The sequence below is a fragment of the Lonchura striata genome, chromosome 1 (genome assembly GCF_046129695.1).
Source record: "Lonchura striata isolate bLonStr1 chromosome 1, bLonStr1.mat, whole genome shotgun sequence".
NCBI lineage: Eukaryota > Metazoa > Chordata > Aves > Passeriformes > Estrildidae > Lonchura > Lonchura striata.
The window spans coordinates 22,335,559-22,362,673 of NC_134603.1; the positions used below are offsets into that span (position 1 = coordinate 22,335,559).

Consider the following 27,115-nt stretch of genomic DNA (forward strand, 5'->3'; position numbering starts at 1 on the left):
CACTCAGAAATCAAGCAGGCAAGCTGCTAGGGAATTTCAGACAAACACCTACCAGTGAATCCAGAAAGCCTCTTTTCCTGTACTGCTTGACCCTAGACCTATCCCTGCTATACGGAACTTCTATATGAATAAAATCTGGGGACAAGGGCATTTTGTATTTACTACCTGATATGTATTATAAAGTCTTAAAGTGTGCCTATACAATATTTCTGTGAAGCAAGCTAATGCAATTTTTTGCTTAAATATACTGAAATAAATACATTTATCAGTGATAAATTCACGATTAATTAACATACACCCATATATAACTGTCTAACATACTAGATGATCATAATTCCCCTTTGCCTAAAATCTCCCCTTGCTCTAATACACAAGACTACTCTAAACTATTTTAAGTACATTAGAATTTTTCATGTTTCTTTCTATACAAATTCTTTTTAGATCAAGGTAGCCTTTGTCTTCCAAAGACTACTTAATCTTTCCCTTCTGCATTTGCAAAACAGCTAAAAACTAATTATGGGAATATGCACAAGCAGCAAGAAGAGATCGCTATATGTCATCTTTTTGGCACCACTGCGTCAACAGATATACTACACACAAGCTATTTACCAAGATCAGAGGTAGTTCTGTTACCTCTGGTACTACAGAGACTTCATACAAAACCTGACAAAAGTGCTTAAAACACTTTTCCAAAACATAGCATTTCAAGTATTAGTTTCAAAATTTTATAACAAATTGCTTTCTTGAAGTAGTTTTTGTACAATGTGCATATTATGCAATGTACAGACGGAAAATCTCTTAGAATTTTCAGTCTTCCAGTAACTGAATCATTCAGGATAGGAAAAAAAAATCAATATTTTATTAGATTTAATCTTCAACTAAAGATAAATATTATAAAATCAACTGGCCATTCAAAAAGTGACAAAATTATATACAAAAGCTACACTGTACCTAGAAGATTCAAGCTGAGTACAAACTAGTACTTGACTTCCACAACAGAACTGGTTTGTACAAAAGAAGAGGGACAGAGAGAAGGACAGACCCAAAGAGTTATTACAATGACATTCAGCTTAGTTTAATGAGAGCATATTCTCTTCACATTTGGTAAATTTTCTGTCAATAACTGTATTTCATCTGATTTCAAGAGGTATTGGTTCCAATTTCGTCAAAGAAATAAATTAAAATATTCTACAAGACAAACAGCAATTTATGCTTTGTTCCTATCTGTTCTTTGGGATTCTGTTGGGTGGGCTCAGAACAGCACAACATGACATGGGAACACTAACATCAGCCAAAGTGCACGGAGCAGGAAGCACACGCTTGTTCCCAAATCTGTTATAAAGTGCTTTGTCCAGGTAGTTTGGCACCTGTGCTAACACTCCCAAAAAACATGGATAACTCCCCAGAAGATGGAATTCTCAGAAAATGTTTAAGGCCCTAGACAAATACATCCAGCATAGGTGGATTTGTATCCAAGACCCCAAAGCATGAAATTAAAGCTGTGCTCATGTCAGATAAGGAGCAGGGAACCAGGCTGGAGATTGCAATCCAGGACAGAACAGTGTTACAACAGCAGAGTTGTTAAGGGGACTAACTTTGAGTATCATGAATCCATCCAGGGAAGAATCCAACTAAAATGATATATTCTGGTAATTTTCAGAGACCAGCTTTTCAAAGGAGCTCCTGACAGCTGCAAAAGCTTGGATACTTTGCATTACCACATAGCGCTTACTCAAAGAGTTTTGCTGAGCAGAAATAAACAGCATCCCCTCCACAAAAGGAAAAAAAAAAAAAAAAGAGGAAGACACTCTAAATACCCACTGGACCCACTCTCATCTGTGGATCCAGACAAGTTCCAAAGAACAATAAGAGCCAAATGAAGATAACTACATCTTATGAACACCCAGCCAAATAATGCAAAAACAATGAGTCTGAGTTAAATTTTGCATCCATTGCATATTCATATTCCCATTCAAATGACCATGGGTACATATGTCTGTATTTGCCACAAGAGCCAGAATATTATCAGGTTGAGCTGGATATTTAGGAGCCCAGGTCACAGGCAAAGAAGCAAGGATCACCTAAAAGCAAACTGCAACTACTGGAAAGGGAAACCATCAATGACAGCAGCAAAATTCTTACAATGTCAGGTAAGGCAGCATGTTTGATATATCCATGCCAAGTCACCGTTTGCTTTTAGGACAAACTTCATCTCTGCACAGCAGAGCACTGAAACAGCTTACCCAGGGAGAAGCTTCTCACAAGACAGAGTTCAAGACCCAGCTGAAGAAAAACAAATAATGTCTGACATAATGCTGGCAACAGCCCTGCTCAAAACAGGTTGGACTAGATGACCTCCAGAGCTCCTTTCTGATCAACTCTTCTTTGTACATATACATTTAAAAAGGCTCATGGGGGAACACATCCTGCAGAAAATCAGCTGTATGGAGAGATGTACCCAGTAATAGACTTGAGATAAAACACAAAGGCTACGAAACACTCGAAGGAAGACAATTAAGGCTCTTTAAAAGGCGCAGAAAACAGAACAACATCTCTTGTAAGATTGTCTCTTCTTCCAGAACAGGATCAGAGATTCTTAATTAGCCATATGTATATTTTTCACATTTTAAAAGGTGTTCCCAACAGAGACACACAGTCATCCCAGCCTATTCCAATGCCTCATAATCCAACACGTAAATGAGATTTCCATTTATGTCTAACCTAAGTCTCCCAACATGCAATTTATTCAATTGCTTCTTGTCAGATCCAAAAAATTCTTGCCCTATATTGTCTCACCTTATTTTAGTCAACATTAAAAACACATTCCCTGTATATTTTATTCTTCTTTCACAGGATGTATTTACTAAAATTCCCATTCTTTGCTGCATTTCTCTCAGTTCCTTCACTTGATTGGACTACATCTGGCCACAGAATTCCAGCTAATCCTTGCTACTCCATGCACAACAGAAAGCAGCTTTATCAGTGTCACACACTCAAGTTGTCAACTCAGATAAGCATGAAAGGAAACCATTCCTGTGCTAAGGCTTTGCCACTGCATATTGACAGCAGGCTCCAAATTCTGTATCTAGTGTTTTACTTGGTCAAGCTTGCTGTTTTAAGGCTAAATTTTACTGTGTCTTTGATTTAATCCACAGAAAACAGATTATCAAATCTATTACTTAAGTTTAGATACAACTGGAACAATGAAATCTGAAGTTGGAAAACAATACAAAGCACAAATGGGTTTAGTATGCATAATTAAAAAGAGATCCCACTTTACTTGGCGACCTTTCAACTTAGTTACTATATGTAATTTGTAAATATGACTGGAAAAGCAATTCAATTGATGTTCCTACCATAAAACAATAGTTACTGAAAGAAGAAACATGTCCACAAAAAAGCCTCTCTTCACACTCCATAACTTACAGAATGTGTAAAGAATTACCATTCACTGCTAAACAAATGGCATGAAATTAAAGCAAGAATAACTAAGTTCAGCGGGAGAAAAATACTTGCATAAGAAGAAAACCAGCAAGCACTAAGTTATTACTTAGCTGTGCAGGCCAATTTAAAATAATTCAGACAACTTCTTTCAAATCAAAGGCACAGACTGTAACTGCTATAAACATAACATACCTGTTCAAGTACATCCAACTTTAATTCAAGTTTACTGAGCACAACATCTCCTCCCCAGAGTGACAACTGCAGATCTGAAGGCTTCAAGTTCTTTATGTAGCGATTCACATAACTCATCAAAATAGGAGTTACATAGGACTCCAGCATTCTGGAAGATCTCTGTATTACAGGTCAAGCACTAAGAAAAGGCAAAGAAATTGAGATGTCAGTTATAAATCTCCAGTCTAATTTTCAATAATGCAACACTTCCATTTTTTGAATGCACAAAAATAATTCTAAACATCATTTTATAGTCAGAGGTTCATATAGTTACACACAAAGATAAAATGTACAGAAAGATGCAAGCACATCTATTTACATCTACAGATTTTCAGGTCACATACAATATATGTGTATATTCACACACACATATCTGTGTGTGTATATATACATATATATATATATGTATGTATATATCAGAACTAGTAACTGGCTTATCCAAAAGAAAAGCCAACCAAACAAACGAAGAAATAGAAAAAGTGATCGAGCAGTCCACCATGCCTTCACACAGCATTTAAGTGACAGGACAACTCTTTTTTGGAGTCACCAAAAGGATAAATTTGGATAACATCAAAAAAGGGTAACTCCTAACTGAAAAGAGTCCACACTAAAATAACGCCTTAGATGCACTTCACGGTCTCAGTACCGCGTACAAAGCAACCCTGCCAGTTTAGTGCCAGCCTGAACTCCAAGAAGCCAACATCCTTCAGAAGCGAAATGAGGTTACGTTAAGGCCTGCCATCACTCCCATCCCTCTCCACATCCTTTCCCAAACCCCCGCCGTCCCGAGGAGACCCCTCCCCGTCCCGTCACCGCCGCGGCTTCACCCGGATACCTTCACAAACCCGGGAACCCCGCGCCCGTACCTTCGGGACACATCCTCGCACGTCCCTCCCGCGGGCCCACGCCCCCTCAGGGCCCCTTTACCTGGCCCCGCAGAGCGCCCCGAGGCTCCGCGCCCTCCCCGGGCCGGCCGGGCCGCGGGAGCGCCGCACGCAGCGCCTCCGGCAGCGCCGCCCGCCCGGCTCCGCCGCTCGGGCGCTTCCGGGTTCTCCCGAGCATGCGCGCTCCTGCGCCGGGCCGCGGCCGGAAGCGCTTGGCGCGAGCGCGGGGCGGGGCCGGGCGGCGGCGCTGAGGGCACGGCCGCGTGAGGCGGCGGGAGCGCGCGGCCGTGTGACAGCGACAGTGACGCGGGGCGAGCCGGGATGGAATGGCGTCCGAAGTCATCGAGCCCAGCCTGTGAACGAACCGCACCATGTCAACTATACCATGGCATTGAGTGCCACGTGTAGTCTTTACCTAAATACCCCCAGGGACGGTGACTCCACCGCCTCCCTGAGAAGGTGTCTAATCACCCATACTTCACGTGAAGAAATTCCTCCTAACGTCCAGCCTGAACATTCTCTGACACAGCTTGATTTTCTATCCTCACGTTGTCTCCATTTTTCCCTTGGATAAAGCGCCAATTCCCATCTGGCTACAGCCTCCTTTCAGGCAGTTGTAGGGAGTGATGAGGTCACCCCTGAGCCTCCTTTTCTTCAGGCTGAACACCCCCGGCTCCTCATGGGACTTGTCCTCCAGACCCTTCACCAGCTCCATTGCTCTTTTCTGGACTCTCCAATGTCCTTCCCGAACTGAGGGGCTCGGAACTGCACACAGCACTCGACACAGTGTCCTCCCAGGGCGGAGTGGCCCGGCCGCCCCTCAGCTGTGTGTGAGCCCCCGCCGTGGGGAGCTCGGGCATGGCGGCTCCGTCCCGGAGCCCTGAGCCCCTGAGGGGTGCCACTGCCTCAGCCAGCCCCAGCCGAAGGTTTGCTTCATGTTGTTATAATTGACAAATGGCCGTGTGGGGCAACCCCCAGTGGTGGCAAACACTTGCTCCCACTCTGCTTAATAAAAGTGAGCATTTTCTGGCTTGGTTTAGAGCAAGGTTCTACTTAGGTTCTCAATTTCACCATTTCAGATGTGAGAGGAGTTCCTGCCACCAGGAATACCCTTGATGTTCTGCATGCCCAGAGTGCTTCTCCCTTCTCTAGATCATAAAGAAAATCCATCTTCAGCAGGATTGAATCCTTTTGGGGCTGGAAAAGTGAGTTAATAGAATGCAGGCTGACATGTTGGCATATGGGTGATTTGAAAATGAGCTGAACTTCTTTTTGTCAGGGAAAAGTGCAGTAAGCAGTGCCTGTGGGCATGGCTTTGATGTAGATAATTAATAACCTTTTACAAAGGCCTCTGATTTGAGTTTTGAAAGAAAGCCTGGGATATGCCTCCTGAGTTACATATTCCTCCTGGAAATTTGAAATCCCATTAATTTAATCTGCAGTGTAGTTACATGGCTGAAAAGACAACACTATACAGCATCTGCTCAGGTAGGAGCCTACCCCTGTAGCAGTACATGTATTGAAATCTGTTTGAGCTAATCAAGGTCTGGAGGCTCCAGATCCTGCTGGATTACCTGTCTGACCTGCCTCTGCTATACACATGCTGAGCTAACCATGAATCAAACCTTGTTTTGCATACACCGTTGCCTCACTTGCTGTGCCATCTTCACTCATGAATCATAGCTTGTAAGACAGTATTTCACCTCACTAGGTCAAAGCAGCTTGGATTGCTTTGCTTCTTAAAGTGGTCACTACTCCCACAGCTCATACTTGAACATGTATGTTCAACCATTCTTCAGTACCTGTGGCATGTTAACCTGTGGCTGAGATGGTAGCAGGCAGGTGAGGGAAAATTTTAACACCATCAGTGGTCTTTAATTCAGTTGTGCATCTAGCTAAACAATTTCTCTAGGACTAACATTCTTGAAGAATTCCTTTGCAGAGCTGCTATACCTTTCTGTCCCTCTGCTATAGGAGTAGGAGTGGTGAATTTTACTGGTAACCCTTTTCAGGAGTGTGCACTGCAAGCCAGCTCAGAGCTAATGGAAACAATCTCATTTATACCATATCCCCCCAACAGAGTTGCATTGACACAACAGAGGGATGTGGCAACTGGTAAGTGTAATGTTGAAGCACACCCTAAGCCTGCATCAAAAGCCCTTATTTCAACAGAAAAACATTTTTCTGTTTCTTTGTCCATTATGTTATTACTTTCGAATGACATATCCAATCAGTGCTGGAATGTTTCCTGAAAGTTCAGAATTGAAGAACAATGCCCTATTTCAGTGAAAAATCAGTAAATGAGAAGAGTAAGGGAAAAACATAGTGCTCCTGGCAGATGCCTGGCAGACCTAGCAGCTGAGAACAACTCTGTAATTTTCCTGGCAGTTATTAGCATTTCATTATAACTACCTTCATCTCCGTTCTAGTTCAAGTATGTTGACACCCTGAATAATTTATTTCCTACAGTAGGGAAAAAAATAAGAAAAAATTGGAAGGGATCACACAGGAATAAATCTTTGAAGGAAAGAAGATAAATGGGTGGCATGAAACAAGAGTATCTGGAGAGGGTTATAAAGGTCCCTGATGTACAGAGGGATGTGAGCTGAGTATATGGGGGATTTGCAGGTAGTAGGCAGGGGATGTGCAGTAATGAACTTGGGCATACTACAGCAACGAGGGCAAGTCTGCTGGAAATGTCAGCTCCTTGAGCTAGTCCAATTTATTCAGTATTTCAACACTTCAGTGAAACATGCAGGATAGGTATAATTAAAATTGCAAATCTAGTGGCATGGGAATCTTGTTCAATCATATAACTTGAGCAATTGTGAATCCCTGAAAAGCTAACAAAAGTAGCTACAGTTTACCTGGAGACTGAAAAAGTGTACGCGTAACAGTGTCACTTTTGGCTGGACATTAAAAAAATAGCACTTAAAGGAGGTCCTCAGGAAACATATCTACATGCAGAGTACATTTTTTCTTTATAAAAGAGTCTATCAATGTGTTTCTGGCTTCAGTGTTGTTGTTGCTATAGGCTATTTCCTGTGTTCTGCAACAGAAGTGGGAAATTAAAAAATGGAAGGGAAAAGTGGAGTTCATTAAAAAATGAAGAAAATCCAGAAAACCTAGAGGATAAATAAGTGGCTGTTAGAGAGCTACTCGATCACAGAATGGTTGGGGTTAGAAGGCACCTCTGGAGATCACCCAGTCCAACCCTTCTGCAAAGGCAGGTTCACCTAGAGCAGGCTGCAAGGGGTTGCATCAAAGACAGTTTGTATCTCCAGAGAAAGAAATTTTCTATCTCCACAACCTCTGCAGTCTGTTCCCTAGATTCTATGTCAACCTCAGAGTGAAGTCCTTCCTCATGTTCTGTTGGAACTTCCTGTGCATCATTTTCCACCTGTTGCCCTCATCCTACTGCCTGGCACCACTGGCAAGTGCCTGGCTTCATCCTCTTGACACACTTCCTTCAGGTACTGATAGACATTGATAAGATCCCTTCTCAGTCTTTCATTCTCCAGGCTAAACAGCCCCAGCTCTCTCAGCCTTTCCTCATCAGTGAGTTGCTCCAGACCCCAATTAAATTCATAGCACTCCACTGGACCCTTTTCAGTAGTTCCTTGTTTTCCTTCAGCTGGAGACCTCAGAACTGAACACAGCATTCCAGGCATGGCATCAACCAGGGCAAACTACCTGAGGCTGCAGTCAAAGGGAAAACCAAGGAAAATAGACATTAAATAGATCTTTAAATGTTTGGCCTGGGCAGTTTGCAGTACATAAAACAATATGAGGTTATTGTCAAGAAGGGTTGAGAGACAACCTGTGTGGATCTTCTTTTTTGCCTGGAAAAAGGTTTTTAGTCCTCCAACCTCCTTCACTATGTCCCTCAGCTAACACTGGATACTTTAACCAGGTTACTGAGCAATCTGCTGTCAATGTCTGTTCTGCTCCAGAGCCTCCAAGTACAGCAGCATGGATATGGGCAACTGGTCCAAGAAGCTTTCAGTCTATTCATGTGGCAGAAGACTGCTGGTTTATGATTCTTTAGAGCCTACTGAAGTGTCCTGTAGACAGCATGAGACTGACAGTGTGAAGGAGTTCATAACCATAAATTAAAAATACTGAGATATTTCAGAAGCACCTGTGAGGAAAATAAAAATTACATAGGCTTCTTTCTCCCCTCCTGTTCTAGGTGCTAAAACATAGACTAGTTGATTTGGAACATTTCTTGTTTATTCTTTTTTTCTATAAGTTTTTTACTATAAATTATATTTCTAGTAAATTATGTAATATATTATAGATAGATGTAAAATATGTTTATACATGTGTTAATATTGTAATATATAGGAATAATGTATTATAAACATAGTAAGATTTTACCTTTTTTACTGGAAATTTCCTGAGCTCAAACTAAATTGACTAAAAATATATATCTTCTAATATTTTTCAAACATTAAAAAACTACCGCAACAAAAGCAAACAATATAAATCAATCTGTTTTACTATTAGAAGTAAATAGGTTATTAGTGATGTCATGTTACCTAATTATTAAATCATATATAGCAATCAGAAACTGGTAAACAAAAATTGCCATGCCACTTTTATTATTACTATAATAGTGCCCATGTTACTATGGGGTTGTTTTCAAGTTCACCAAAATGCACATGGATTTGAAATTTGGAAACATTAAAAGCAGGGTTTTTTTAGAAATTGCACATATGCTTTCACTGTAATCTCAACTTTTGGTATATTCAAAATTTTAAGGTGCAAAGAATTGTCCCTAATAAGTTTTATTTGTTCTTCTATTCCCTAAATTTTGCCTGAAAATCATAGTGAAAGAGCTCTCAGCTGTAGTCTTGAAGCAATATTTTTTTTCAGGTGAAGGAAAGTTGATTTGATTGTGGCACCTTTAAAATGGAAAATTAGTATTCAAAAAAGATCAAAATAAATGTATTATTTATAACTATTATAATGAGCAAGGATCTGTTGGAACTGTTGCATTCACTCTAAGTAAAACAGAAAAAGTATTAATTTAGTGATCAAAGGTCATGAAGTTCTGGATATATAATTCCAGCTCATTGCTGCCTCATCTGGCTTTTTAGGAAAATGCTTTCCCCAGCTCTTCTAATCCTTGCAGCAGTCTGGGGACAGAATGCTCCGGGCAGTAGGGAGCAGGACACATTATGCAGATTCGGGTGCTAGCCCAGCTCAACCTTCACCAGTCTCGCCTGATGTCTCCTCTGTGGGTGAGTGTTCACTCTGCGTCAACGGGGTGAATGTCTGTCTAATCTCCTCAGGGCTGAGCAATGGACTAACAACCCACTTGGTCTGGTCCAGACAGTGATGGTGCACTCAAATATAAAGACTTTGCTCCAGTAACTGGTGTTTTAAAATGTAGCCTACATGCATAAAGTTTTTGTACATAAATTTGGTTTCTTTGGGAATTATTAATCCTCAAATAAAGAGGCAGTAATACATCTCCAGAATTAATTGTCCTGAATTTTATTCACACACTAGAATGAATGAAAGACAAGATAAAAAACCTGAATTGAACAGGCTGGAAATGTACAGTTTAGTCTTCTAGGAGTATAATTTTCAGGTACATAACAAGAGGCAATCATGGCTGTCTAACCAGGTAAGTTAAAACTGCAAACTGTTTTTCAAGTTTTTGTTGAATTGATAACAAAAGAAACCAGTTATTCACCTTGCAGTAGTGAAATTTTATGGTATATAATGATATTTGACCTGTTCTGATATGCTTGAAAGGCTTATGTGTCCTTTGGGTAGGAAGTGGTGTCTTTGACTTCTACACCTAATTATTAAATACATCCCAAGAAGTCAGCCAAGAAGATGTTATTTCTGATTCCAGTACATGAAATATATGTTTGACAATTTAAAACTGTATACGTAGAGAAACGTGTAACTTATTACCACCTCTGAGTATGAGCAGATTTATGCACCAAAAGTTTCATACAGGTTTTGCTAGACTGTTCCTATACTATTCATGCAAAGTGTGTATTTCTAATGACAACTTCTAGCGTACAGTCTTTTAAAATAGTCCTGCTTTTCAGGAGTTAAATAATCACTTTTCTCCAGTATTTACATATTTACATGTACAAAAAATTGCAAGTCTATGATTTTATATGTACTTGTACCTATAAATGATTTTCAGTAAATATGAAATGCATAAACATGCTATCAATATATTTCAATTGAATATTTATACATAAACTGCTATTGTAATTTTTCCTCAATAAAGAATTTTGGATGTTATCAGAAGTTTAACAGTAGCCAACAGCTTCTTTCTGTGTCATTTGTTGGTTCTTTAGTGAATGAAGATAACAATGGCAAAGTTCAGGAACCTTTTTGATGTAACTATGCTAAAATCCAGTTTCTTTTGTTGGCAAAGTGAATTTTTCAGTGAAACTGTAACATTTTGTGATGCCCTTTCTTTGGCTTGTCCTGCAGCTGTGCCAGGAACATTCCTGCACAAGCTGAAGTTTGTTCTAAAATTTCTTCATCATGTGAACAAAGATGATCTTAAATTTTATTTACATGTTGTAGAGCTGATATTAATGAATATCAGGCATGTTGGACAGCAACAAGAGCTGCAAAGCCAAGAAAATGTGTCAGCTCTGCAAAGTCACCCTTGGAACCTGAATGGCAGACACAGCTCCATGTGAATAAAATCTTTAATATTTCAGGACTGATCTCCTGAGTTTCTTAGACTTTATAGATAGTAGACATGGGTCCTAATATTGAAATCAGCTTGTGAAAGGTACAAAGGACTAAAGAGAAAATATGGAAAGCAGGTAATTGAGATACATGGATCTTTTATAAGACAGAGGCTTTTTATCATTTCCAAAACTTTTAGTAATTTCTCAGCTCTTTGTCCTAGCATATAACTTGCAGGCCTTAGATAGGCTAATTTTTTCCCCTCTGAGAACTTATAGATGTTAGCATTCAATTGTCTGATTTTCTGATGTATTTTGTCAGGAAATTAAGTAGCTGTTTCACACCTCTCCAAAAATCAATAGTTATAAATGCTCTTCTGATAGAATGACTGCTCAGAATTGCCTCTGCCCCTGAAAAACAACGTGTAGAGTCTATTCATCACAGCAATTTTGAGACATTTTTGGTTTGGTTGCAAATGTTGAGACTCTTTGGATTTATTTTTGCTTTTAAGTGAGTGCTCCTTGCTGTTTTAGCAGCCATTATCAATTGCTTTCTCTACATCCTTTTTCTTTTCATTCATATAATTTCCTGCCCACATTTTAGATTCAGTGGTGCTAACAACAGTAACTTAAGTATGAATTGTAAATTGCAGAAAGTTTCCCTTCAATCTTAAAGTCACTGAGTAGGCAGGATTGCATATCTTGCATTTCATTCCAAGGATGTACTTTTTTTTTGTCATGCCATTTTTTTCTGAAACACACAATCAATTGGTATTGATTTCTGGTGTGCTGTATCCCACATGCGTTGAGGTGATGCAAAAAACTTCATGCTATTCTTCTTGTTATGCGTTTTATATCATCCATTCATAATGCACAGAACAGTTCCTTTCAGATTAATATTCATTTATCCAAAAGTGATGGACATGGTGTTCTTTATGCCATTTCAATTACATGATATATATCTATTATTTTTTCCATATAGTCTAAAACCTGGAAGGATGGAATGAGTGTTGATTACCACAGGTTATTAATGGTAGCCAAAATTCAAAATACTGTTTTATAAAGTGTGCAAAGCATGATTCCAGTGAGAGATTATTGCAATATTGTATAAGATAATGCAAAAATTTTTATTAGTGATGGCTCTTACTCTTCTCTGAATCTTGCTTGATACTGAAAATTTTTAAGGTCTATGTGAGAAACAAAGTAAATACAACAAACACGGTTTTATCAGTAGTTTACATTTGTTACACGGGCTGCAAAAATAAAGCTTACTTACATCTGGACACTGCATTTCTGATAGTTTATTCAAGATTTCTATAGATATCTCATGCCTAAGAACAAATATCAGCAAGTCTATAAGATGGAAAGAAGTTCCCAAAATTAAAATTTAGATTTTATTTGGAAAACTGACACTACATGAATCACCTGCTTTGCAGAAATGAGTCTTCCTCTTCCATCCAGATGTTTTGTCGTAACATTAATTGTGTTTTCAAACAAACACATGACATTTCTAGAAATGCAAATTAGGCCTAACAAATTAGTGTTCTAAGATATTCTCTTAGCAACACAGCACAGCTGCTGATTTTAATTCTGATCACAAATCACATAGAAAAACTGAGTCATATTAGGCTATTTTCTCTTCATTTTTTTTTTTATAGTTCACACAGTTTTCCAACAAGAAACAAAAGTGTGTGAAAAGGGAGAAATAGTGGTGTTTCATAGGAGAGTGTATTTGCTTATTTCAGACACACAAATTTGATACTGAAAAATGAATACTTCTTTTAGGGAAGCTGGAAAAAATTCTCAAGGCAACTCAAACTTTCCTAAATGGCAAACTTCTGAAAGTGTGACAGCTGCTATTAATTAACAATTCCAAGTTCATGTTCTCATCAGCTCATGTCTTAAGGTACAACAGCATCCTTTCTAAAGTACTTGACAATTTCAAATCCATACCATTTCTCTACAAAGTACCAACCTCCCCTTTGCATCTCTCCATTAAGTTGTTTTTCACAATAGAGATGAAGGGTTTAACTTTCAATGCTTTGTACTTCTTTCAAGCACATTACCCTTATTCTCCCTCCTTTACCCTTGCAGATATGTAGGCCCTTCTGCGCTGGCAGAGATGCAAATAGCCATCCCAAGTTTTTTACTCTGCACATATTATCACCTAAGCAGTCATTCATACATGGAGACAATATGTTTTATACACCTCTAAAGCCCCTCCTATATTTTGTCATCTCTTTTCCATAACATTCACTGTCACCAGGATGTCTATCAGTATGACAACAGCTAGGAGCAAGGGAACTGATAGCCTCCCTGTCAGATGGATCACTGTCATATGATTATGTCCTTGGGCTCCCCATCCATCAATCATATCTCCATGTTGTTACCTTAGGATGTAATTAGGTGCAACAATTTTTCATTTAACAAAGCTGAAGTACAAACACATGCCAACAGCAACATCCAGGGAAAGCATAAAGCCAAGTGACACCTTTATGTTATGTATTTTTCAGGGAAGGATCATCTCTCCGTTCTGGGTTTGTGTAGTGTCTTGTAAAACATTACTTCTATTCCTGACTGCAGCTTTTAGTTTTGCTGCACTGCAAGAAATGTTGGTAGCAAAATCTTTTCAATGAGGTCCAATTCATTGGACTGGAGTAATGTAAATCCAGTTTGCATTACTTGGATGGCCATTAAAGCCATTTGAGATAAAAGCAATGGGCATTAGCTCAGGGTGAATTGCATGCCTTCCAAACTTTATCAGCTCAAAGGCTTTCCAGCAGCAAATAGTGTGAACTGGCAAGATTACTAAAAACCTTCCTGTTTGCTGCAGTTCTCAGAATTGTACACTACATGAAGAGAGGGATTTAGTGACCACAGAGAAATACAGCCAAAAGAAATGTGGTGGGTAAATATGACTGGGAAAGTAGGTGAACCCAAGGCTGAATAGAGCATGAGTTTAACCCAAAACATCCTAGTATCTTCCGGGAGCTGGGAGCACCTCCAGGAGGTCTGTCTTTGTCCAGATGCAGTAAGAAATGAAGCACTTCTTTCCAGATGCTGAGACAAAATAAAAATGGACAGCAGATGAATCATTTTTTTCCCCAGCTTTGTGATGGACTGTTTCACTCTCACATTACCAAGATGAAAGAACAGAGCAGTACGATCCTCTTAGCGGGATTGTAACAGCCACACAGACCCTCATCTTCTTGCTCTCCAGGGGTCTGCCACCTTTTGTGCTCTTTCATAGATGGTTAGCACTAAAACCACTAAAACATTACCATCTCCAATTGAGTGAGAATCTAGGGCCATATCACAGTAGTTCTTTGCTTCTGAATCAGTGGTCAATCCATTCCAGGAAGACAAAAATACAGAATAAATATTGTTATTCCACATATCTTGGTAGTAGTATTGTTTCAATCTGTTGGCTGTATAGTCTGTGAGACAGTGCCCTGGTTAACATTGTAAATGCTCATTTTAAAATCTGGGAAGTTACAACAGATATTATTTTAATGAAAGCATAGATGTGGAGGCTACAACAAAATCCACAGGAAGATTCTAAATCCTCCAACACTTCGGATTTTTCATCAGCCTGGATTTAAATTGACCCTAATAATGTGTATACTTAGTGCTTACAATCACATGTATAAGGTCCATAAAAAATACAATTTACCAGCTGTGCAAGTATTTTTCTAATGACTCAGACTCTCTGCTTTTTTTGTTATTGTATAAAAATGTGATGCTTTTAAACTAAGCAGTGTAAATTACATTGTTCCTTCTCTGTTGCCATATAATATAACCTTTCCCTATGGCTATACATTTTAAAAGAGGTATAGAAAGTTCTGTGTATCCAGTGCACCTCCTGGAGTTCAGCTTTCAGGTCTTTTTCCAATCATTTACTTCCTAATCCTCAGTGATATAAAATCCTCCTGTTAGCTTTTTATGTCATGGGAGGCATGGGACACCCTTGCTTTCAGGTGACTTTCTCTGGTTGAAAGAATATCTTCAATTCTTAAGCACTTAATTACTATGAAAAAAAAAAGTGTTGCTGTCACAGAACATACCTTTTGCAGACTGTTACCATAAAATATTTACCTTCCATAGTAATGTATGTAAGTCTCCTGTGAGAGCTAACCTGGTCAAAAAATAGCTGTATCTGAGTTTCTCTACAACCAGGAATACAGATGAATGAAAAATTTGTTTCCAAGCATGGAAGGTAGCAATTTCATTTTCTCACTATCAAGAGCTTCACTGAGGTAAATAGGATTAGGACATGACAGAGACCTGCATGTAATGATTCTGGGCAGAACTAAGTCAAGAGTCATGCATTACAAAATCATTAAACTTTAGCTTTTTTCACGTTTTGGCACAAAGATTGCACCATGCTATCAATCATTAAAAAGTATGTGCAAAATATAGCTAATTTCTTGGTTAAAAGCAAAGTAAAAGATTCCTTTGCATGACATGTTTTTTACAAGGGCAAAATTAACATGCTAGCACAATAAATCAAACCATTGAACTGGAAGATTTATGGTTTGGCTTTCTGTGTAGGACACATATGACCCAAGATTTACTGAGTGTCCCAATCATGGAAAACTTCCCACTTAGTGTGACTTTGGTGCAAGTAAATAATTTTGCAGAATGGGTTGTAGGAACTTATTTTAGGCTCACTTAAATGTATGGCTTAAACATCATTAGGAGATTTGACAGTGGTTTAACAGGTATCCAATACATAGAACATAGTCCTAAGTCCTAATTATTGCAAATGAGATGTGTATCTCAAGAGGCAGTTTAATGTAAACTTGTATTTCTAATGTACCATATATTGTGCTATAACAGCGCATTTTTCAGTATTTTCCTGAGATCAGTTTGTTGCCTATATTTGTCCCTCTTTCAAGAGGTTAGAAGATACTAACAAAATTGCAGCTGTTTGAAGTGAAATATGAAAAAAGTGAATGTAGCTTCTTATATTAAAAAATAAATATATGTTTTGATTTTCAATTTAGTATTACAGAAATACTAATAAATTATGCAAAAATATAAGTATATAAACATGATACAAAAATGTAGGTATATAAACATAATTTTGAAACTAAGAACAAACAAAAAAAACCCAGATACATTTATCTTCTGTTCATTTATTTTTAAAAGATTTTCCTTTATTCTATAAAATTATATTTGTAAAAGGTTCTTTCCTTAGATTTAGCAATGCAAATGCATTTATATTTTTTTAATTGCTTGCACTTTTATTTAACTTAACTACCATGTACATGCTTGGAAACCTAGCTTTCAATAGCAACAAAGTATGTACATAATTACTAATGGGGCCTTCAATCATTCCCCCTCTCATGTTCCACTGTTTTCCCATATTCCAGCACAGTTATGTGCCCTTTAAGCTATTTTTATCAAGTGTGACAACTTTGAACTTGTTCCAAGACCATATTGCCTTAGATGTGACCTTCTGGTGTGGAAGTTAAATGTTCTCTGAAAATCTTGCATATAACATGTACTTCTCTATATTTACTCTAAATGTAATATCTTCAAAGAATACCAAAAAGTCAGTGAAACATGAACTTTTTCTATAACAGCCCTAGAGCCTGATCCTTTATACATGACTTCAGTAGGATTTACACATGTGTAAGGGCTGTGGACCATGTGTGCAAATATGGACACATGTTGTATCATATTAAGGTTCAATAATAAGGCTGGCCAGGAAACAAGGATTCTGTTTCGTGAAAGATTCTGAGGTTTTGGCATTTGGTTTCATTCTGATGCAGGGTGAAATCAAGACTTTGCAGCATGTTTTGAAAGCAAGGGAGTCTGCAAAGGGGACAGATGACAGACATGTAACCGGGGCTATACCTGTCATGGTGAATCCGCATGTCAGACTCTCCTTCAATCTGAGAGCAGTGATTCAAACTTGGATGTGTCCTGGGCAAGATAAATTTCCTTGTCACCACATTATTTGTTGTCCAGAATCAAGTGAAGCCCTTCCTCCACATTTTGAGTGAAATTCCATTCCAAAGTTGAGGTAAGCAACCCTGGTCCTCTCTCAGCAGGACAGGCAGCACTGCTGGCCAAGTGTTTCATCTGCAGAACCATCATCTGACAGGGAGCTGTACTGTATGGCAGGAGACCCATGAGGTGTGCTTGGCCACAAGGCAGGTGACAGGCCATGGTACCCTCAGGACTCTCCAGATCTGTGCCCAGTGGTGTTCCCTGAGAGGCCACAATCTACTCAGCAAGTATTCACGAAGCAGAGTTTGGGGACCAATGGTATAAGCAAAATGGCAGGGTGTGGTGGTTTTATATCTCAGATTTTTATAATGTGACACAAGAATTTCTGTCACTGGAGTTTTTTGTGTGTTATGGATATAAAATATTTGCCTAAGATGTATGTTTCTGAAGTATCAGCTTTTCTTTGGGTTTACAAGGAATTGGGTATGCAATGGAGCAAAAATGCAGTGAGATGAATGGATTTTGGTCAGAAAAGAAATGCTGAATGAGCATCAACCCAATCAGCTCTGTTCTATTTCATTGGTCTGAAGTGAAATTAAGCATTATTTGATTTGTTTCTTAAAAAATTACAGTGTTGCTAAAAAGACTTTGAGATACATAGGCATTTGAGATATATTCATATCACGTAATCAACAAATGCTTGGTGTACTTTGAGCCTTTTGTGTCCCACAAATATTATCTTAGCAATGTGCTTTGTTCTGCAATAATATGATAGACAATGATAGTAAAGCAAATCTCACACAAATTACATTTCCATTTGGATTATATCATAACAATTAACTTTTTCAGATTTGATGTAAGCTCTAGCAAGCATTAGATAATAACTTAATGGAATATATATTTGAATATTGATTTCATACAATAAAAACCCAAAAGAAATCCTCAAAAGCTTGAATGAAATACATATGGACAAATGGAATATAGCTTTGCCTGTGGGTTGAAAAAGATCTGGAAATACTAGTGGATGCCTATTTTGTTCAACTTTTACAGTGCTTGCTTTACTGTTTGCAAGCACTGAACTGTGAAAAAGTAGGAAACAGTTAAAAACCAGTAAAGACAAAAATCTAGGAGAGGAAATAGAAATTGGCAGATTATTTTAAATTTGAATACTTGGAAAATCAATGAACAGGAGAAAAAATCTGAATTTTCTCTGAGTTTATTTCCAAGACAATTGTCCAAATTTAGTCTCTCTATTTGAAAAAACTCAAAGACTATAGTTCAATTTTTTTTTTAATATTTCCTTTCTTCATCATTTTTTGTTGGCCTGACCCTAGACAAGGATCTGGAACATTTTGCCTAAGGGCCAAAGTAATACTTCCACTCTGAACATTAAATACTATCCAGCAATCTGTCCTAGATCTTGACATAAGAACTGGCCAAGTAGACATTTATTCTGTTCTTTTTTATTAAAACAATATTTCAAATAGTTACTTTCCACAAAAAAAAAAAAAAAGGCAGGGAATTGGAGCTGCCCTTTTTGAAGACCAGACCAGATGATGGTTAAGTTTTAACATTTATGTGGTAGAACCAAAGAGGCATGACCTAGTTCCCAGTCAAGCAGAGGCAATCAAACAGACGATATGAGGTGTAAATGCTGAAGATCTGCTTCAGTGTGCCTGGTAAATATATAAGCAAGGATTATTCCCTCTCTGTAGATCTGGAAGCAAATCAGAAAGATCATAACTGATTTTGACCAGGAATTGGTGTTAGAGACAAGATTAGAATTCAAGAGTTGATTGCTGTGGAGTTCAGTTCAATAACCAGGGCCAAGCCAGCCCTGAGAACCCCATTCCTGCAGGCAGCAGGTTTTGGCCCTCTGAGCTGAGCCCCTCCATTACCAGCTGTAGGTGCTTGCTCACGTGGTTATGCCACAACAGGCCGCAGTCAAAGTAAGGAGCGAATGTTGTCACAGAAATTCTCAGACTGAGCTCCTTCACCAAGGATATATTTTAGCATTGTGTTTTCCCACTATCTATGTATTCAAATGAAGTGGATTGGCAAGACATCCTGCAATAGTGCCCCTCTGATCATCTATCAGATCCCCCCCAGATGAAAATTTGGTTGCCTTGTGCTCAAGAGCTCAGCTGGGAATGGCTGTGTGAGGGAGTTGAGTGACCTGTCTCTGTGGGGAAGAAAGCAATGGCACTAATGCAGGCTCATATCAGTAAAACTGAAGAAATTCTATTTTAACAAACAAATCCATGAGTGGACTTCATGGACGGTAAAATCATTTGTCTGTAAGGCACAAGTGGATCAAAGTTCATGTCCTTTTGGTCCAATAGGACAATGAGCAGCAGAGATCTCACAGTCATATCAAAACAGAGTAAACAGAGTGGTTTAAGGCTCTTTCTTTTTAAGGAGCTAGAGGATCCAAGTTTGTCTCTGCTTTGACCTCAGTGTGTAGAGACAAATGCCAACCAGAAGAGGGAGCACATGTCAGCTGAAGTATATTCCCAGGGCTCTACCGACTCCACTAATTACTATGCTGACAAATACAGCCATGTTGGCAAAATAAATAAAGAAGATAAATCCAGACTTGTTTTCTGGAAGAGGCCAAAGCTGATCAGAAAGGAACTGATACGTATATCTGCCATTGAATTACCTTAGCGTAAGTATTTCCATGTTTGAGAGTAGCTGGATTTGAGGCAGAAATGTGTCACTCTTGAGCTTTCATAGTCAGCTCATGAGATCAACAGCAGGCTCCTTGCTGTGCCTCTCCCACTTACAGTTCACATAGAGATCACTTATGTATGTAGTACGAGTCATTTCTTGCTGTAAAGAGGCCATGACCACTAATTGCTTTCCTCTTTTACTCTCTTCCTCTTTTTGCCCTCTTGGTTTTCTTTTTCCTTATTTCTCCTGCTGCTCTGTTCTTCAGATATGGTTCTACCCTCAGTTCCCTAGGCACTTGGCTTGCAAAGCAGAGGGGAAGCTGTGGAGGTCTGGCTGCCTGCAGCACCCCTGTGGCTCTTGGGTCGCTCACCCTGCGTGCAGAGCAAGCACCAAGTGACTCCAGCCGTAGCCAGCTGCAGCTGGGGCTGTTGGCAGCAGTGCTTGGCTTGGGGAGCAGTAAGGCTTCCCTGCCACAGGACTTTTACTGCCATCTTTTCTGCTGCTTCTGACGCTGGACCACAACTCCAAATAGTTGTCTTGGCATCAAGGCTGTGCAGCCACGAACATAGGGTGACTCAGAGGGGTTGCATGTGGGTAATTGGGAAGCAATGATTCATCCAAGAGGGACTTGCCATTCTTCCTTAAGTTTAACACTCATGTGAGATTCTTTTCCTCCCTTTACAGATTTTTCACCCTATGCTCATTTTTTGTAGTTCTCTCTCTTCATCACCCGTTGGCTTCTCAAGCTCTTTCTCTGTCCCCACTGACTCTTATTTTCAGTCTTCTCTGTCACATTCTTTACCCTCCACTCCCTATTTTCTATTGTTCTCTTTATTCTTGTTGCCCCCCCCTTTTCCTTCTTCCTTGTTCTTGTCTCTGCCTCTTTGTTCATAATCTCCAAAGTGACATCTCACATCTTCATCCTACCAGAAAATAGTCTTGTTTGCAAGCCTACATCTATTTTTCTTTCTTCTGCTGGATATGCCACTTAAAACATCTTTGTTTCCTTGAAGGGCTCTGATTAAGATTGCAAATATTTTTCTTTAAATGGTTACAATGAAACAAGGATTGGAGGAATATTGACTCAACAATTTATTTTCTCTTAAATATATTTGCTTCTCCTCAAATAATAAATGAATTATGTTATAGCATAATAAAGTCTTCACAAAAATCAATTAACATATAGACAATAAATTTTAAATAATTAAAAACTGAATTGCAAAGCTGATTTGAAATTACAAATTACAATTAGTTTTCCTAATCATATATGTGAGTTACATGGCTGTACATAGAAACAAATATACTAAGTATAGGTATTCATTATCGTCTTTTTTAAAATATGTCCTATAGTGTGACATTTTGCAAATTATTAAAAATAGATAATTTTGCATATTACTTTTTTATTCATTACTGTACCAAAACTAGAAATCTGTTTTTCTTTCTCTGTTTTTAAGACCAACAGAAGAGGTATAAGTGACAGTTTTATTTACTAACTATAATGGGACAAGAGATCATTAGGCTTTACATAGTATGGAGTAACTAATATTATTCTTTCCAGCCTTTTCTTTCTTTTTGAGACACTTGATCTTTTGAGTGCTTGATCTTTTTAAGCAATGCTAGGTTAAGTCAGTTATCTAAGGAATACTTTGCTAGAGAAAACAAAAAGGCAATGGTGTCTGACAGTCTTCAAATGCACTTTGTACCTTGTTGTTTTAGTGTCAGCTATTGACAGATCTAGTTGGGGAAATTTCTGGTCCTATCAGCAACAACAATTCAATCTTCCATAGCACTTTTCACATCAGAGCACATTACAAATAGCATTATCATCCCTCTGTTGATAGCAGAGGAGGTTGGTGTAGGGATAACTGACAGGTTATAGGTAAAAGAAAGGTTTGACTGGAAGATATAATTTTCCAGTAGAAAACAAATACAATCTTAAGTCGTTCAGTGACATTTCTCCAACAACAAAATAATCTTACATGAAGAAATTTTCAAATCTTGTTGAATTGCCCAATCTATTTTCCGACTTTAGATATAGTTGCAAAAATAGTGAAATTAGGATAATTTTTAGTGACATTGTTTTGGCTTAGTCAGGTATTTTTATTCTCTTTCTTTTTCTTTTTCTTTCTTTTTCTTTTTCTTTTTCTTTTTCTTTTTCTTTTTCTTTTTCTTTTTCTTTTTCTTTTTCTTTTTCTTTTTCTTTTTCTTTTTCTTTTTCTTTTTCTTTTTCTTTTTCTTTTTCTTTTTCTTTTTCTTTTTCTTTTTCTTTTTCTTTTTCTTTTTCTTTTTCTTTTTCTTTTTCTTTTTCTTTTTCTTTTTCTTTTTCTTTTTCTTTTTCTTTTCCTTTTCCTTTTCTTTTTCTTTTTCTTTTTCTTTTTCTTTTTCTTTTTCTTTTTCTTTTTCTTTTTTTCTTTCCCAAAGTACAAGTTCAGTCTCTGGTCTCTGAGGAAACATTCCTTCTCTACCACACAAGTGGTAAATAAAATCTACAAATAAATTCTATTTCCCCAAATGTATAGGATACAAAAAAATGTATTCATTAGTGTGAGATATAAAAATGTACACTCACACTTCTGAAATCTACGGCTGTTCCTTTCACACTTGTGCCAAAGGCAAACAAACATAATTCTCCCTGGCAGCTGGACGACATTCCAAACAGCCACCACATTAATTCACTCACCTCCATCAGCCTCCGCCTGCAACCTGCACAGCTTGCTGCCAGGAAGCCTGGCAATAAATTCCAACTCTAAACACCAAACAAAGTAGAAAATACCATACAATGCATTATTCCAAAGGACAAAAATGGGCTTGCTTGATAGGGATACTGAGCAAGGGGCTCTTCCACTGGCTTTTGGAGTTCTCCTTATTGCTCTTATGGAGATTGGCAGCTGCCACAGAAAATGTCATTTTGTACTGACAGTTGAATTCTGGATTTTTTTACTCGAAATTTGAGTCATTTCTTTAATAACAATCAATATCTAGATGTTTGATTAAACCTAAAATTTTGTATGTTGATGATGTGCAAACTAATGTTAACACCTGATGTGATAATGAGGGATCAAGCCTGGAATTGCTGTGTATTCAACTGCTTCTGGAGAAGGGTGTTCTGGACACTGTGCTGCAGCTCTGCAACATCTCTTAGTGAAGCTTTTATTTTATCTCCAACAAACTAGATATGAAAAGGCAGGTAAGTACCAAATTATAGCACCATCTATGGTAATAGATTATGTTTATATATATATATATATATATATGTATATATATATATATATATATATATATATATATATGTTATATATATATTTATATTAGTTTTGGTTTGGGTTTTTTGTACCATGTATGTAGACAAAACCTTTCCACTTTTCTCTTGGTCTTTAAGTTGTTTTTCTTTTAATTTCAAGAAAAAGCCCCAAAACTAAAAGTAAGTCTGTTCTTGGAGGGAAAAGAATGCAACCTTTTCACCTAATAGAAACTGCAAACAAAATGGCCATTATCTCAGGAAACAGATAATTTCTCATCAAGTTAAAGGTAGAGTGTGCAATAAAGGCATCACAAATTCAAAAGTGTTCAAACATGGGCTAGTTCTGTCACTTTTTTTCTGTTCACCTTTTTCAAAAAAGCTGTATATTCTGAAATGAAATTAACTCAGTATGTTAATTTTGTTTTCCCTGAAATAATTTTCAGAAGTTCAACCTAAGAGAACACCCAGCAAACTAAGTTTTCCAATGTCTTGGGTTCTTATGAGTATGAAGATCTGAGAGGAAAAACTCAACAGAGCAGCTGTCAAAAATGGTTATTGCTGGTTTGGTTTAAGATTGCACTCAGCACACAGGTTAGCCATTCCAGCCAAAAGTAAGTGCAATAAAATAAAAGTAAAGGAATAAAATCATCCTCAGAAATGTAACAAGCATTTGAACTCAGAAAAGTTTTATTCTGTGTTTTGGGTGAAGTTGATTTCAATAATTTCATGCAAACTGCTTCCACACATTAGTTTTACTTTGTGTTAGTTCACTGCATCTAGGGATGGTAAAAACTCCCTCTGTTTGATTAGTCTTCTATCTTGACTTTATCTTTTTAGAGATTTGCAAAGCTGATAAAAATACAAAAGTTCACACGGAACAATTTATTTGGATTTCAGCCAAAACTTTGATAAAATGAGCTTCTGTATCAGCAAAAGTAGCTTGTTTTTGAACAACAGGGTAAGTAGATCTTGAAAAGGTATTTTACACCTTAGAAAAGCATTACTTAGGAAAATCTTTTACCCTCTAGATCTATGCACTTTTCATGCATTCTTTGAGTGAGAACTTACTCCTCAGTACAACTGTGATGTATTTTCAGTGCTTCTTTTTGCAGAGGTAGAGAGGTCATTCAGATGATCTCGACTTTTCTTGTTTTTGAAGTTGCACTAGGATCTCTGCCTGTAGGCTGTACTATGTTGAGTGGCTGTCATTTCTGTACAATTGGAGCTACTATGAGCTTTCAAATACAAATTGAATTTTATTTACTACTCCTGCCCAATTCTATTTGCACTATATTTTCTGCCATGGGGTCCTTGCCTGAGATGGAGGGTTTTTTCCGTAGGTTACAAACTGTGCAAATGTCTCCCTTAATTTTTTTTTTTTCCAACGTAGTTGAATCATTTTCCTGCATAATTGTTAGTCCCCTCTCCACAAGGACTGATGCTTTCCAGTTGCATGCTTTTCTTCTTTTTTATTCCATTAATCTCAGAATAATTTACATTGTTCTGTGGACTTCCTAAAATAGCAGCATAGTGTAAGGAACTGTAGGGTCAACAGGTCTTGCTATAATGACTTCCTAGACAGACACTATGTGCTTCAGTCCTTTCACATTTAAAACTACTGTTGACCTCAACAAAGCATAAGGAGATAGTTGGATTTAACTGTCTTCACCTCAAAAAGGACATGCACTGAGCAAAGAGACATGGAGACAAAATTGGCTAGGAGAAGTATACCTTAATCTGCACTTGCAAGTCTTCCACTGCTTCAGGTTTTGCATGCCAGCTGCTGAGCTTTAAGTGGCTTTACTTTTAGGGGTTTTTTAAGTTAATTTTTCGTTACAGAAATGACACCATTGTGCTGTATTTTTGCTCTACCTTCTTAGTGGAGGTTTACAATCCAAATTCCAGAACAAGAATTGCTTTGGACTGGGGGGATGGTGGTGCTCAGTTTTGAAAAGTCTCAAGATTTTATCTTGAGTTTCAATATTTGCTTCTTCCTTTATAACTGCCATTCTTGGACGTGAATGAACCCATGACCGTTTTAAGCTGCTTTTTCTTTGTGTGTGTTTCTACAACTCACATTTGTAACATCTGAAAATTTGATAAAAGATTAGAAGTTTAAAAATTACATCTTATTTTATTTGGAATTTAAGATTTTTAAGCCAATCTCATTTTGACACCTCTAGGATGCCAGTTTTAGGGTTAAGAAAACTATAAGCTTCAACATGATTTGAAACCAAGGGACTTAACAGAGCCTTAAAGAACATCTGACAAAAAAAAACCACAAAAGGTGAAAAAAAGGAAACATCACACACACAGAAAACTGAAAAAGACACTTTTTAAAAATGTGTTTATAATTAACTTAGTCTCTAACAGGAATGAAATTAAGATCCTTATTTTTCATTTGCAATTACTTTCTTATCATATTTGCTAAATTTAGAAGTCAGATTTTTTTTTTTTTCCCCAGCTGGCAACCTGCAGCTTCCACAAGAGATTTAAAAGTAAAAAATATTCATTCTGCCTCATAGGTCACTGCTGGTAATAAAGATTCCACAATAGGAAATTAGCTAACAATTTGGTTGATTATGTACAAAACAGAACAGAATCCAGCTTGCCTTCCCAAAGCTCCTTGGCTCTACAGAGCTAACAATAGTAAAACCAGGCTTTTGGTCAGAAAAGTAAGCAGCTCTAATTCCAGGGTAGGCAGGGAGCTGCTGTGTTGAGTACGAGTGTGTTTTCAATGCTGCTGTCCGTAACTCTGCTTTAAGCTGCCAGTGCTCAGCACTGGGGCAGCTGCACCACCAGCCACCAGGGCAGGGAAAGGAAAAAACAGAGATACCAGGTGTTGGGTGGTAAGGTCCTTCAAACTGAAATGCCAGCAGAGACAAGATGTGCTCTATTCAGATGGAATTAGTCACTGGAGCAAACTCAGGAGGACTCGGCTCTCCTGAGTGGCTGTGTGACAGCTGGGATTATCTCCTTCATGAACCAGAGATGGTGTTTTTCTTTCTCTCTGTGCCTAATAAAGAAACTGCAGTCATTTTAAGAAAGATGTGTTCTTACACCCAGGTTGGTTTTTTTTTTTTCTTATATGATCTTTACATAGGACTTCATCTGTATCAAAGAGTCTTCAGAGATATAAAAATGGTTGTGGCTCACTCTCTCATTCCTCCCCAGAGATGAGGGACAACAAGGCATAAATCAGGACTACAAGTTTAAGTTTGTTCACAGTCTGTTCCTTGGGTAGAGCAACTACGTGCATGAGCAGCTTATAACCCCTTAGAAGGTTAAAATCTTGCCTGTGGCAAGGATTACTTTAGTGAAAATGCATTAATAACATGGGTTTGTCTGCAATGATATAGTCATGTGTCTGACTCAATATTATTACCAAGAATAATTAACTCGGCAACGGGGAAAACACACATGTACACAATTGAGGTGCTGATGTTCATGAGATAATTTTCATTTATCATGAACTGTCTCACCTGCCTTCTGTTCTGTATATCAGCTAGGCCTCTGAGACTAATGTGAAACAGCTTAAAACACATTAAGAACCAAACAACCAAAAATGTATATTTCCAGATAAAGATTTCCTTTCCTCTTCAGAGGTGGAAGAAGCATAGGTCTTGGATAAAGTGGTATTTAGTGTTGCATCTGGGATAGATTCAGTGGGGGAACAGTGAAAGAGAGGGAGAGCACTAGAGATGGCAGCCTGCAAAATTTTGGCATTATAAAACATGGAGCTGCTATTTTCAAATTATTTTAGAGGATTCTTGTACCACAAAGAGTTTTCTATTAATATGTCTCATATAATTCATGCTATATTTAGTGAAAATACATTCAGAATAAAATAATATTTAACATTCAGATGCAGGGCTTCAGTACTATATTGCTACCCCCAGCCTTTTCGAACACATTGCATTTGTAAAGCCAGTAAAAAAATCACAGATGTCTGTCACTGAAAGAAATTAACTTTATCCAGTTTGTTTCTTCCTATAAAAGCAGACAACCAT

General features: G+C 37.9%; 1 protein-coding gene across 4 annotated transcripts in view; it reads right to left on the reverse strand.

Annotated features, from left to right (window-relative positions):
• Nucleotides 1-4,694, reverse strand: part of VPS13B (vacuolar protein sorting 13 homolog B) — a 434,787-nt gene extending 430,093 nt beyond the window's left edge. For 3 of the 4 annotated variants that reach the window (XM_021529422.2, XM_021529419.2, XM_021529424.2), the window contains exons 1-2: nt 4,542-4,654; nt 3,637-3,814 (exon numbers count right to left, since the gene is read on the reverse strand). In XM_021529422.2, the coding sequence (XP_021385097.2) occupies nt 3,637-3,783 (147 nt within the window). In that variant the 5' untranslated portion in view covers nt 3,784-3,814; nt 4,542-4,654. Of the gene's footprint in view, nt 1-3,636; nt 3,815-4,541 lie in introns of all 4 variants that reach the window. The other variant, XM_021529420.2, reaches the window with a different exon arrangement.
• Between the last annotated feature and the right edge of the window lie 22,421 nt (nt 4,695-27,115).